This window comes from Schistocerca piceifrons, chromosome 9 (assembly GCF_021461385.2).
Source record: "Schistocerca piceifrons isolate TAMUIC-IGC-003096 chromosome 9, iqSchPice1.1, whole genome shotgun sequence".
In the NCBI taxonomy this organism is placed as follows: domain Eukaryota; kingdom Metazoa; phylum Arthropoda; class Insecta; order Orthoptera; family Acrididae; genus Schistocerca; species Schistocerca piceifrons.
Genome location: NC_060146.1, coordinates 182876203 through 182891855, shown reverse-complemented (window position 1 = coordinate 182891855; position 15653 = coordinate 182876203). Strand labels below are relative to the sequence as shown.

Below are 15653 nucleotides of genomic sequence, written 5' to 3'. Positions count from 1 at the left end.
CAGAAACCAGAAGCAACTGCCAAGTTGATGCTGGTAGATGTATTTGGATGGCTGTAAGAATCTGAGGTCAAGCAGAAGTATTCTACTATAGACAAAGATGTGACGGAACGGGAAACAGGCAGTTAAGCGATGTGTCTGTGTGAACACCCCACTCCTCTGTTTTTGTAGAGGCTATGGCATCTCTTTATTCTGACTCTCACTGCAGTGAGTATATGATCAAAATCCAGACATTCAGCTGACATCTTGTGATTTCCCTCCATTTGATTGATTAAACTAAAAGCAAATCATTGGGAAAAATCTCCCCTATCATTCTCCATAAGAAATGGACAACTGTATGGCCCCATTTACATAAGCCCCTGTCGTATTCAGTATCTGAGGGACAGATTGCACAACCTTATACCATGCCCTACTGTAGCTTACATTTTACAATATTTAACACTTACTCTTAGTTTAAAATGTAGCACTAAAATGTGCTGTTTAATCAGCAACCAAAATAAATGGAATTAATGGTACCTATTATAAGTATATGTGTATGGAAGAGAATCACACTAGGAATTCCCAGAACTGAATTGATATGGAGTGAAATCTACCATTGCAGGACACATGCTGAATATCTATCCTTAATTCACATGATAGGTGTGTAAATATGTCCCCAAGCAATGTAATTTAGAATAAATAAGTGTACTGAAATGGTCATGCAGCCACATAATCAAATGAAATAAAAGTTCAAATTCCAAGCAGCTGAGAATACTACATGTCTCAATGATTATACTTGCCCAATGGCTTTTGAAAGATGAGTTCAAAACTTTAGTGGGATTTTCTATCACAGAAACCAGCAGTAAATTCGACAAAGTCGGAAGCACTGGAAAACATGTCTCTCAGTTGAAGCTGTGCAGTCATGTAGTGCATAACCCTGATTCCCGATAATTACTGACTGAAACTGGCCTTGCATTCAGTATCTCATGGTCTGTGTAGCCATTTAGCACACAAATACACTTCAGATGTGTGTCTTATGTTGGTTGTCTCTCTCCAACCATTGATATTTACAAAGCATATGTAATATTTAAATAAGTATAAAAAGTCTAAAACTTAAGACATTATGAAATACACAAAAATACACATAACAAACTGGACAAAATTATGAAGACATACATGACCAACTCATACTATAACATTGTTCTAAGTGTCACCAGGTTTGAATAATAAGCAGTTCTGTTATTGCACAATTTAATGAATCATTAATTTCATAAATACATTGACTTAGAACTGCTATTTGAATACTTGAGGATGGAGTTAGGCATCGTTCATTATAGACTTGCTTTTGTAGCACTTCTTGATCACTGGATGTGTGTCCTCTGCTTTATTAATTGATTCTGTACTAACTAAATAACTTTTACGCCAAAACTGTACATCAAACAAATACATTGCTACTATGAGTCATTGCTGCAGCTGTATGCCACCAATTGCTATTTACATGTGGTTTGTGCACACAGAATTGCTTTAAGTGTCACTGCAAAGTTTGAGGAACCATAAAGATAGTCCAGTTTCCATTTTTTTTTCTTTTCATATGGGCAAATTAGAAGGTGCAACGAATTCATCTCATCGATACAAAGAGTCTGTGGTTCAAAGTTGTGATGTAGGTAATTAGAAATATCCAGATGAATTTTATAGCCAACATTATGCTGTTAGTGTACAACGGTTAGCGTGAGGTCCTAGCGAGTGGGCAAGTGCTAGTTCCCCCCCATTCCCCACTCCATCTGGCTGAACTATCGAAACTCTGTGAGAGTATACCATTAGTTGCTTGGCTCCTCTTCACCAATTCCCTCAGCCTTCATCATGCTAGCTGACAGTGCCCATAGCTTAATGGCACTTACATGTAAAATCATATATCAGTCGGCAATTGACAAAGGGCTGAATGTGTTTAAACGTACAAGGTCTACAACAGGTATTGAACACTTCTCATATTATAGGAATAGTATGTATATTTCTTAAGTGAACTGAATTAAATGCAATGAAATTAAAATAATGCAGCAACAGGGAAGAAAACAGCGAATATGTAACAATGTCATTTGCTATCAGTAAAAACTGAAGCCAGGCTCAAACTTCCATTGTCACTCATATGATTTCTAAATGCCACTATGTGATGTTCTCCCTTAGGGTATGTGTGAACAGTATCACTGGAGGGAATGGTGTCTGTTGAGGACAGTTACATACTCTGCCACATGGTACACCACATAGCCCATGGGACAAACTTGTGTCGTGGTGTTCATAAAACATACAGGGAGGCATAATTGGCAATGGAAGTTTGAGTTTGCTTTGGAGGTATGTTCAGGTAGCCTAAACCTGACATGACAGGTCCACAAATATTTGATTGTCACGACACGTTCTACACAGAGAGAATTGAAGCTGGTATCATAAAAGCAACACCAGTTTCTAGATTTAAGACTTAGCTAAGACAATACCATTGAATTTCAAGACAAAATCGGTAGTGCCTCTGAGAGTTAGAGTAAGTTATGCACAGTATCAGTTCCTTAAAAATTTCCAACTAACAAAATTTATTTTCACCTTCCACATACCAGACTGAATTTTGAAAAAAGTCTTTATATGATCCAAACAGAGTCCACCTCCAGACAGTATTATTGTTTCAATACCCGGTCATGAAATGTAGGTAATCCAGGTTCAAATTAAGGTCTGGCACAGACCGCCAATTGTCTCAATGTACGCATTTGTGATATGTAGTCTGGTTTCATCTGTGCTTCTTGTATTCTGCATTTCACCTGTATTTAACTAATTTCCTTTGATACAGGCGGAGGATGACCCAAATACAGTACCTTACCGTGAGATTGAGTTCATAAGTATTAAAGAAGGATCTCCGGTAAGTACTAAAATTTACCTGTCATTACATCCAAATATATTCTCTGCAAGCCATTGTGCACAGCATGATTGATTCGACAGAATGTCGGGATAGTTCATTTCAAAAGGATGTATTTGATTTCCTACCACATTCTCATCCTGTTCTCTGTCTATAATGATCTCATCACTGACGAGTTGGTAAACACTAATCTGCCTTCCTTTATTCTCTTCAACACTTGTTCTCTGGAATGAAGCGGCAGAAAAAAGAATAAATAAAATATTCAAAACTGTGACTGATCCTTTCTCTGTAAGTTACTTCACTTGGAAAAAACACAGCTCAGTCAATTCTGTACGAGGCAACATATATTGCCGACAATAACAATAGGGTAAATAGTAAGTGAAATGTGTAGAACTTAATCATTAAAACTCCTGTGCATGCGTATTATGAGAATTTGAATAATAAATCATGTATTATAGATACCAAATGCTTGAGTTCAGCCACATTTGTTCAATGCGTATTCACTGACTTTGCTGATGTAAGCATTAGAAAATTAGCCTGCTTTGAATACTTCTGAGTAAATGATGTATTATAGATTTCAAATGCTTAAGTTCAACCACATTTTTTCAGTGCATATTTACTGACTTTGCTGATGTAAGCATTAGATAATTAGCCTGCTTTGAATAATTCCATTTGTTGATGTCAAATGGAATAATTTTTTGCAGTAGTTCCACACGTATACACAGTGTTTGTTGCTCATAAACATGCCGTGAAAATAAAATCTGGTGTCTATCTACGAATTTCATGTAGGCAACCATTTAAAAGATTAAGCCTGCTAGTGTCAGCCTTGCAATATGTTTATTCTTGTGTGCAGCCAATAGCAAAGAAATAGGCACAATTAAAAAATAACAGTAGCATCCATAAATACAACACTAGAAGGAACAATAACATTCACTATTCACAACTTAACCTTACTGTTGTGCAGAAAATAGCAATGTATGCATCCGTAAGAATATCTGACCACATATGTTATGAATAAAGGTGCTGACAGATAATGAAAGTTTTAAAAACAAAATAAATTCCTTTTTGCCTGACAATTCCTTCTTCTCCACAGATTACTTTCCGAATGGATATTATCTGTGTATATTTGGATTACATTTGTCAGATTTTTAAGTAGATTAAGAATAAAAAGAATAGTTAAGTAAATGGCCAACATATAGCCATGTTTTGACAGGGAAATTGTATGTTACTTTTAAGCCTGTTGGCTGATTCCACAACTGTTGTCAGAGACAACTACACATCTAAATTTATTAGAATACCTAGATGGACTGTAGAACTCTGGTGTAACTAACGGCAAATAGCACTTTCTGGAACAGGTAACTTTCAGTAAGTCTGCAACCTGAGATAGAGTACAAGTCTGAGGGACGTTAAACACTAACCACCACCACCAGTACAAGTCTGACATTTCCTCTTACAAGTCCCTATCTAGCAAGTTATCTTCCGAACTGAGATTCCATAGGTCCTCTGTACTGGTGGTAATATCACTCACTGATGACTGTCATAGACAGTAGCTTGCTGACCTCTAAGTGTGGACCCTAACCGTGGACTGATCGTGCCATGAACTGACTGTAGACGCCCAGAAGAGGTGGTTATATTATCATGTGCATGGGTACAGTCAGTCTGCGCGAATGGTTGCCATCAGCTGGGATGACAAGCTGATTACTCATTGGCTCTTCATATAGCGTGATGTCATCCAGTGGGTGACTGGTGTGTGTGGAACATGTGACAAAGTAGTTCTGTCAGCTGCAGTGCACTCTCGAGGCGGTCGTTGATGTCAGTCTTGCTAAATGGTATCATCTGTTGGCAGTGCAACTGTTGACTGGGCATCATAAAAAGGTGTGTCATCCAGCAGGTGCCAGAGGATGTAACATCCTTCCCCCTCACAGCTAGGAAAATGAATACCTTCAGCGTCGTCTTGAACCACAACAGTGGCTATGTCTGCCTGGAGCCCAGTAATCAATTGATGCAGTAGGTTGCTGCTTCTGGGCAGTGAACCAGTGAAACATCCTCTTACTCCCTGCTGGAAGGCCAGTTAAAAGCACCTGGAATTGGTAAGGGTCCTGAGACAGTGATGGACCAAGGAACTGATGCACTGCCATACATCAGCAGCAGATGAACTTGTGCCATCCCAACCGCGGCACCGAACGGGAAGTAAAGGCCTAACCAGTGCGTGCTGTAGCATGGGAGGGGATCTGGGAACACAATGAGTATTGTGACAAAAACACAGATTCATGTGGCAGTTGCACCCCATGAGCTTGTGAGACCCTTCCCAAGAGAAGAGAGCCTGGAAAGAGAGTAGAATTGAAGAGAGGAATGTGCCAGGAGAACAACAAAATAATGTCACAGTGTGGGGGAGGAGGCAGATATAGGAAGGTGCCAATGGGACCATCAAAGGTGCTGTGGTGGAGACACATGCAATTGGATATGTTGGATGACAAAGGATCAAACAGCACAAAGTAGGCGACCAAACCTGACACAACAAGGCGAGGATAGTCATCCACTGTGTAGATTTGCCAAAGCGCATGGGTGATTTGGGGGAGGGGGGGGGGGATGCAGCATCTGCGTGTTGTCCTTCCATGTGACATACAGGTACCCAGTCGAAAACTCTAGAATGACAATCCAATTTGTATCCCAAAGGAGCCCAATGGAGTGGTGTGGGTGGGGGGCAGTGACTCCGGTCAACATGGGAGAGATGTAGAGAGGGAACACTGACAGCCACCTCTCAGACCTGGACGCAGTTGCTTGAATCATGGGCACAGAAATACAGATGCTGGGGAAAATCAGGATCCAAAATGCTAGATGATGTGTGCAAGTGCGTGACTGAAAGCTGTGCTGGCACACTGACAGTTTTACTATTCACACATGTAACAACTACCACAAAGTGTCACTTCATTGTTGTTATAGTTTTTAAGTGTACCAGACAAAGAGAAAAAAAATGTGGACAACTGATGAAAACATAAGTATCTGCATGGACAGCAGACTTCGAAGACCCAGAACCTGTTTGAAATTTAACAGTGTGTCCATCAGTGTTCAAGTCCACAAAAATCGCAAGAACTCAGACCATGTCATTATGAATAGAATGGACAGAAGAAAACACTTTCTTTGTCATACCGACATGATGTATAGACCTAACATTGTGAGCAATATGTAACTTACACCTTATTTTCAAAGTCATTAGTGTAAGAATTACTTCCCCAAGCCTGAGGGGATGAGTCTGATAGAAACACAGTATTGCCTGTAACACTGGAAGAATTGGCGCACTGCAGGTTTTGTAAACATACAATAGATTTGCTGTCCATTTTGTGGCAGAATAGGCATTGCAATTGTCAAAAAGAGCAAGATGACCTCTCGTGGTGGATGAAGCTCTGGGTGCAAGATTTGATGGGCGATGACAGATTACCGGGAGCTGGAGAATCATTATCCCATGCCTTAGTCCGATGTTGTGGTGGTAAGCTACCATCAGATGAAGTAGAGCCTGAGTATAAGTGTAGCCTGATGCCTGGGTGGCAGACAACCAGCAGGAGAACAAAAAGGGGGTGGGGGCTCCTGACGTGCGGAGGCCAGAGGTGGAGGTGTCTGGCCCTGAACACCCGACTGATGACCACCTGTAATGGCAAGACGCTGGAAGTCATCTAAAACATTCAGAATCATCATGGTGAAATGCCTACGCAGAGCTTTGATCTCGGTCGAGAGCACACACCACTGATAAATGTTCATTTAATGAAAATTTCTCAGGTGAAGGACGTCATTCCAGACCTCCATGACCAGAACATGAACAAGGCACATGTCTCTGACTGTGGCATCTGTGTAAGTCATGGCACAGTTCAGATTTTCCCATATAAACTGAGAGTCACGGGTTAGGCATTGCAAGGAGGCAATCCATTCAGTATGTGCTTGCCCAGATTCTTTCTAAGTATGAAAAAATGTATGGTGTGCTATTGTCACAGGTAGGGTATCTTGAAAATATGGCCCTAGTTTATTCTTTGTCTTTATAACACAAATCATTTGGTTGCTTATCCAGAAAAAACTGCTTTACAAGCTGAAGCACAGGAGCACTAGCAGTGGACACAAAAAATATACTCTTCATTACATCACTAATCCCTGAGCAGCAAAGTATTGATCCAAGTGGTCCACATAGTAGTTCGACTGGTACAGTGCCACCAGTTGAACAGGGAGGGTGGACGGAGGTGGTGGTGGGGGGGGGGGGGGAGGGGGGGGGGGCGAGTTGGTGGCAGGAGACATTAGATAGACACTGAACATCTAGTTTGTGGTGTGATTCATCCTTAAAGTGGTGGAGTGACTTGCCCTGACAGCTACCAGTACATCCATCCAACATAATCTGACAGGGACTGAAGGTGAGTAAACATGGGAACATAAAAATCTGCAGGTTTTGCCATTTGGAATATTACTCATACAATAAGAATTCGGCACAAAATATGTAACCAGTCCTCAATGGAATGCAAAACACTGTTCAGAGTTCCAGCATGGTGCTAAGATGGAGGTGGTGGAACCACCTATAAAATATCTAGGGACCAGAGCAAGCACACTACACTGCATTTAAGTCATGGAAAGAAACAGAAGGTACCGTAACAGAGATAGGTGCAGTGTCAGTGCAAATACTCGAAAACAGTCAAGAACATGTTTGGTATCTGAGTTGGTACAGAAGAAGGTGAGGTTTCACACCACAATACCTTGTAGGTGGAAAACATGCTTAGGCTTTGAATCAGAACCGACTATGCCACTGTCGTATGTATGTCAACTGTGCCACTGCTATGTTGTCACCATGTAGCTGTCAAAATGACCTACTATAATGACTGTGTCAATGTAGTGTTGGAGACAACTACACAAATAAGCGATCCAAGTAAAATAATTGCATGTATTAGAACACTCAAATGGAACATAAAACTTCGGTATAAATGAATACAAATAACAGTGTCGGGAACAGGTACCCTCTAATGACTAAGTCTGCAACCTGACATGCAATACAAATCTAACAGATCCTCTTAGAAGTCTGTATTTGCTAGGTTACCTTCTGAAAAGATGTCCTGTAGATCCGCTGTACTGACAGCGATACTGCTCACTGATGACTTCTACAGATGGTAGCTAATTAGCTTCTTATCGTGGATTCCAAACATGACTGACTGTGCCGTGAACTCGCTGTGAACTGACTAACATTGGCTGCGATGTCCTCTCAAGGTGGCTGTCACTATCAGCCATGCCTACTGTTTATGCAACTGGTGGGGAAAAAAAAGAAAAGTGGAAAAAAAAATGTGTAGATGTGCAGAAGGAGTCAGAGGGTGGAACAGTAATCCTAGTGAGTTGTCACAAATATGATTCGCAGAACACTAAGCTAAACTATACCAATGCATTTACGTAGTCTTGTTAATATGATTTTATTGGTATGTATTGGTATTTACTTCCATTTGGCCAACAGGCCTACAGAAGAATTATTACTTGTATTTGTTTCACTGTGTGCTGTTATAAGTTTTATTTTCATAGTTCCTTCAGCAGAGGTTCACGATTGGTTAAAAGTATTTGATCATTTGTCAACTAATTCCTGATTTTTATACATTGTTTAATTGGATATTTGATATCTTGTCAGTTGACTTTGCTTGCAATTTCCGGTATGATCTCTCGCAAAGCACAGGCCTGTGACTGACAGCAATCTCTCTTTTTGCATGTGTTTAAAGTTTCTCAATATTCTAAACTCTTGCGGATTGTACTAAACTGTTATGGATGGTACAAACTATTCTAATGCATGACAAGAACAATTTATTTTGTATGTGGATTCTGAGCGGCCAACCAATTAGTCAATTCTTACCATGTGTTTATTTGAAGCTGAGCCTGTGTGTTTGTTCCACTTCATGCCTATACATTTTGTTACTCCTGGGAGGACACTTCTGACCTTAATTGTGACTCATTAAGTCTGTAGCGAATGGTTACTGCATTATTTTGTTTCATAAAGTGCACAACTTCAGTTGGTTTTGTGTGAAACTGAGAATTTGTAGGGATGCAACTGGTTATTACTGCAGTTTCTATGGAATGATTTTTTTAAAGAATTGCATGAATGAATATTGCTACAGTTTTATTGAATAGCTCTTTTTCAAAGATTTGCATGTCATGAGCATCATGTTCAGACAGTAACCAATACTGTTCTCTAAGCTGCTCATATATAATGTGAACAATGATGATCCTGTTACACATCCCAGAGTATAACAGATATACAATGAGGTGACAAAAGGGGTATCTCCTAATATTATGTCGGACATCCTTTTGACCAGTGTAGTGCAGCAACTCAACATGGTGTAGACTCAACAAGTTGCTGGAAATCCTCTGCAGAAAATTGAGCTGTGCTTCCTTTGTAGCTGTCCATAATAGCAAAATTGTTGCCGGTACACAATTTTGTGCATGAAATGACGTTTCGATTATGTGGGGTAAACATTCGATGGCATCATGTTGGGCCATCTAGGAGGCCAAATCATTCGCTCAAATTGTACAGAATGTTCTTCAAACCCATCATGGACCGCATAACTGAAAAGAACATATAGAAATGTTGTGGGGAGGGTGAACCAAAGACTGCGTTTTATTTGCAGAACATTTGTAAGATGCAACAAACCTACTGAAGAGACTGACTACGTTACGCTTTTCCGCCTTCTTTTGGTGTACTTCTGCGAGGTATGGGATCTGTATCAGTTAGGATTAACAGTGTATGGTAAGAAAACTCAAAGAAGAGCAGCATGTTTTATTATTGAGAAATAGGGGAGAGTGTCACAGATATAAAATAGGATTTGGGGTGGACATAATTAAAATAAAGGCATTTCTCATTGCTGTGGAATCTTCTCATGAATTTTCAATCACCAACTTTCTTCTCCAAATATTAAAATATGTTGTTGACGCTAACTTATCATAATAAAATAAGAGGGATCGATTCTCGCACGGAAAGATACAGGTTTCATTTTCTCTGCTCACTGTTGGAGAATGGAATAATAGAGAATTATTGTGAAGGTGGTTCGGTGAACCATATGTCAAGCACTGAGTCTCATTTCCAGAGTATTCCTGTAGATGTAGATGTAGATTGTGGCCAAATGATTTGGGGCATTGTCATCCATGAAAATTCCATCTTTGTTTAGAACATGAAATCCATGAATGGCTGCAGATTGTCTCAAAGTAGCTGAACATAACTGGAGGACCAAGTGTATTCCATGTAAACACAGCACAAACCATTATGGAGTCAGCAAGAGCTTACCCAATACCTTGTCGACATTTTGGGTTCATGACTTTGTGAGATCTGTGCCATATTGGATTGCTACCATCAGCTCTTGTCATCTGAAGCCAGGACTCATCTGACCACATCATGGTTTTACGGTCATCTAGGGTCCAGCCGATATGGCCACGAACCCAGGAGAGGCACTGCAGGCTAATGTTACAACATTAGCAAAGGCACTCACCTCAGTCATAAGCTGTCATACCTCATTAATGCAAATTTCGCTATGTTGTCCTAACAGACATTCATCACACATCCCACTTTGATGTGTGCAATTATTTCATGCAGTGTTGCTTGTCTGTTAGCACTGATATTTCTACACAATCCTGCTCTGTTGGTTGTTAAGTAAAGGTTGTCAGGCAATGCATTCTTCGTGGCGAAAGGTAATGCTCGAAATTTGGTATTATCAGCACACTCTGGACACTGTGGATCTTGAAATACTGAATTCCCTAATGATTTCCAAAATGGAATGTCCCATGCTGAGGCCTGGCACCTCATATTGGGTGAATGACTCATGCATGCAAAGTGACAGATGGTCTGAAGCGGGTTCAGTCGAGTATGTAGTTCTAATTTTCATCTGCTAGAGGATAGTAATGCACAGACATATTCAAGAAACAGGTCAAGGGAATGTTTTTGTGAATTGTTTATGTCTTGAAGGCTATTTTGTTTATTTATGTTTGTACCATGTTGTATATGCTTTTAATTGTGTGAATGATGCGTGAATGTGGTCTTAAGTAAATATGTAGATCATTGTTCTACTGGTTAAAGCTGTACGAACTAGCGTGAGAAATTTTTAAGACAGTGTGAATTTTGTATCATAATATGGTAAGTAAGTTTATGGTAGAAGGAAAGCTAATTCGAGTGCAAAGGAAAATAGCTAATAACGGAAAGTATAGGCAAAATATCAGAATGTTAAATGTTTATTTCGGGAAAAAGTACAGTTTGAAAGTGTGTTGTTTGTTGATTGGTTAGTCATGAAAAGCATGGACTAATGCAATAGAATAATGTTTTCCTATTGGCCTTAAAGAAAACTGGCCAATCGGAACAGCACTGGTGGATAGACACAATAAAAAAATAAAAAATACACGGTTGCTTCATCAGGAAAGAGGGAAGGACAAGGAAAGACGAAAGGATGTGGGTTGTAAGGGAGAGGGTAAGGAGTCATCCCAATCCCAGGAGCGGAAAGACTTACCTTAGGAGGAAAAAGGTAAGGTATACACTCATACACACACACACACACACACACACACACACACACACACACACACACACACACACACACACACATACACATCCATCCGCACATATGCAGACACAAGCAGACATGTGTAAATTCAAAGAGTTTGGGCAGAGATGTCAGTTGAGGTGGAAGTACAGAGGCAAAGATGTTGTTGAGTGACAAGTGATGTACAAGTTGCTGCACCTTATACATCACTTGTCACTCAACATCATCTTTGCCTCTGTACTTCAGCCTCGACTGACATTTCTGCCCAACCTCTTTGAATTTACACGTCTGCTTGTGTCTGTATATGTGCGGATGGATATGTGTGTGTGTGCGAGTGTATACCTTACCTTTTTCCCCATAAGGTAAGTCTTTCCGCTCCCAGGATTGGAATGACTCCTTACCCTTTCCCTTAAAACCCACATCCTTTCGTCTTTCCTTCTCCTTCCCTCTTTCCTGATGAAGCAACCATGGGTTGCGAAAGCTTGATATTTGTGTGTGTGTTTGTGTGTTTTTTATTGCGTCTATGTACCAGCACTTCCCTGTTTGGTAAGTCACAGCAACTTTTTTAATATATTTTTCCCATGTGGAATGTTCCTTTCTATATATAAAGAAAGTATGGATTTTTTAAGTAATTTTGTGTATGAGAAAAAACAGTAATTCCTTGTAGTATATTGAGCAGATTGGTGAATAAAAACTTGAGTGCATTAGACACTGATAAATGGCGAGCATTTTCACTTAAGAATAATTTGTGCTTAGTAGCTGTTCAGATTTCCTGAAGTACGTTACCATAAACTTCTAACATGAATGAAAGGGTTTGTGAATGACTGTGTTAAGATTAGCACGGGTTTGGCAGTGAACGTGTAATTCTCGACTTCAGAATATACCAAAGTTTTGCCAGTATTACCACATTTCATTCAAAATTAAGACCTTTTCTCGAATCTTAGAGTAGTTACGTGTGAGTTGCAGTACGGTAGGCCTCTGCTCTGCTTTCCTACTGACGATCTGCTGCAACAAGTTCACAGGTAGGTGCAGGGCGACAGGAAATGCACCGCCGCAATGCGTGTAACTCCAGCTATCATACCACATTCAGAGTCTGTTAATTCCCATCATGCAGCCATCATAAGATTGGAAACCTTTTCATGTGAATCGCCTGAGGACAAATGACAGCTCTGCCTTTGCACTGTCCTTTTATATCTTGTGTATGCGATACTACCACCACCTGTATATCACTATCCAATGCATTTGTCACCTCAGTGTAAAATTCAGTGCCTGTAAATGATATTTCATTTAGTGCAGTTTACTAAGTCATGAGTGTCACATGCATGGCTAGATATCCAATAAAATGTTAACTTCTTTACATCTACATGGGTGCTCTGCAAATCACATTAAGTGCCTGGCAGAAGGTCCATAGGACCACCTTCACAATTCTCTGTTATTCCAATCTCATATAGCGAGCGGAAAGAATGAACACCTGTGTCTTTCTGTACAAGCTCTGATTTCCCTTATTTTAACTTGGTGATTGTTCCTCCCTATGTAGGTCAGTGTCAACAAAATATTTTCGCATTCGGAGGAGAAAGTTGGTGATTGGAATTTTGTGAGAAGATTCCATCGCAACAAAAAACGCCTTCTCTTTAATGATGTCCAGCCCAAATCCTGTATCATTTCGGTGACACTCTCTCCCATATTTTGTGATAATACAAAACATGCTGCCTTTCTTTGAACTTTTTTGATGTACTCCGTCAGTCCTATCTGGTAGGGACCCTACACTGCGCAGCAGTATTCTAAAAGAGGACAGACAAGCATAATGTAGGCAGTCTCCTTAGTAGGTCTGTTACATTTCCTAAGTGTTCTGCCAATAAAACGCAGTCTTTGGTTAGCCTTCCATTTTCTATGTGTTCCTTCCAATTTAAGTTGTTCGTTATTATAATACCTAGGTATTAAGTTGAATTTACGGTTTTTAGATTAGACTGATTTATTGTGTAACCGAAGTTTAATGAGTTCCCTTTAGCGCTCATATGGACGACCTTACATGTTTCGTTATTTAGGGTCAACTGCCACGTTTTGCACCATTCAGATATCTTTTCTAAATTGTTTTGCAGTTTGTTTTGGTCTTCTGATGACTTTATTAGTCGATAAACGACAGCGTCATGTGCAAACAACCGAAGACGGCTGCTCAGATTGTCTCGAAAAGTGTTTAAATAGAGAAGGAACAGCAAAGGGCCTACAACACTACCTTGGGGAACGCCAGAAATCACTTCTGTTTTACTTGATGACTTTCCATCAATTACTATGAACTGTGACCTCTCTGACAGGATATCACAAATCCAGCCACATAACTGAGATGATATTCCATAAGCACACAATTTCACTGTTGTGTGGTACAGTGGCAAAAGCCTTCCAGAAATCCAGAAATATGGAACTGATCTGAAATCCCTTGTCAATAGCACTCAACACTTCATGTGAATAAAGAGATAGTTCTGTTTCACAGGAACGATGTTTTCTAAACCAATGTTGACTGTGTGTCAATAGACCGTTTTCTTCGAGGTAATTCATAATGTTTGAACACAATATATGTTCTAAAATCCTGCTGCATATTGACGTTAATGATATGGGCCTGTAATTTAGTGGATTATTCCTACTACCTTTCTTGAATATTGGTGTGACCTATGCAACTTTCCAGTCTTTTGGTACCGATCTTTCGTCGAGCGAACGGTTGTATGCGATTGTTAAGTGTGGAGCTAATGCATCAGCATACTCCGAAAGGAACCTGACTGGTATACTGTCTGGACCAAAAGACTTGCTTTTATTAAGTGATTTAAGTTGCTTCACTACTCTGAGGATATTTACTTCTATATTACTCTTTCAAAGTAGATTAATCAGGAAATTTTTAAAAGTATCAAAATACCAAATCCATGTTATCTACTGCAACCATAGTTCTAATAAGGGAAGTACCCCAATGTGACAAGCTAGAACTGAATAAAAATATTTTTTTAAATACAGAAATGTGTGTGTTGTCCCACCTGTTGAGGTCATGTATCTGTAAAACTCTGCTTTTGTGCACTATAATTGTTTCAAGGTTAATGAATGTAAAGATAACAGTAGCACAAGGCACTAAAGAAATTGTTCAATGTAACAGACAGTTACGAATAGCAGGTTCACAATTCATAGGTGCTATTATTTAGCAAAAACTAAACATTTGTTTGGAATAATACCTATTAACACGAGCAGCACTTTTGAGCCATCTACACTACTATATAAAGGCAGGTTATTGTTTAATGTTTTTACCAGCAGTCTCAGAGTTCTTGACAAGTTTACTTTGAATATTTAAATGATTAATAAACATTTGTATAGACAAAGGCTGTATATTTTTTAAACAATAAGGTACAGGTTTTTTGTTAAAATGAACTGGAAAGAAGGCAACGTTCTGCTGTGCTGTGTGTTCTTGTTTTCTTTGTTACAATCAGTTTTTACTAAGATAGCAGGCCATTTAAACTATTAGACACATTGTTTCTGACATAGCTGTATTGTTTCTTATTACACATAATTTTGAACAAAGCTTGTGCACCTAACTGTGTATGGTTTTGTTTTCTTCCTTACAATTGGTTTCGACAGAAAAAAGGAAAGTTATGTTATGGCTTATCGGCTTATGTTTAGATTACTACTACGGATTCTGAATCATCTGAAACTTTGCAATCCTACCCATTTGCAGATTAAAATTGTGCAAAATAATGTCATTGACGCTATAATCCTCACAGATCCAACAGCAGCAGTTGAGATCTCTCGGACCCCATAGACCAATGATCTCAGCTGGTTTACCCATTCATTTTAGGCGACTCCAATTCACATAAAGGTTTTGTTGGCACTAACAACAGACAAGGTACTAGGCCAGAAGAGGGGTAAGAGGAGATGGGCAGAGGGGGTGGAGGGAGGAGATGGAGAGAGATCGGGGGGGAGGGAGAAGATGGAGAGGTGGGTGTGTGTGTGTGTGGGGGGGGGGGGGGGGGGAGAGATGGACAGAGAGAGAGACCAGAAGACTAGGACTACAGCCAATTCGTTGCTCACTTCACTAGAATTTCACAAAATGTATAATGCTATATTGTTCATTCTTCGCCTATTTGCCATCAAACTGCAGATGAGGAGTTTTAATGAAGTAATTAAAACATGTCATCATAAAACAGCTGATGGTCCAAGTTGCATGGTTATTTCATAATAAAACAGACTGCAGGAAAATTAAATCCCTCCAAAAATTCCCC

The 15653-nt window shown here is 39.7% G+C and overlaps 1 protein-coding gene across 1 annotated transcript in view; it reads left to right on the top strand.

Annotated features, from left to right (window-relative positions):
* Nucleotides 1-15653, top strand: part of LOC124717140 — a 295935-nt gene that overhangs the window by 135559 nt on the left and 144723 nt on the right. The window contains exon 7 of the mRNA XM_047243888.1: nt 2807-2875. Coding sequence (XP_047099844.1) covers nt 2807-2875 — 69 coding nt within the window. The remainder of the gene's footprint in view (nt 1-2806; nt 2876-15653) is intronic.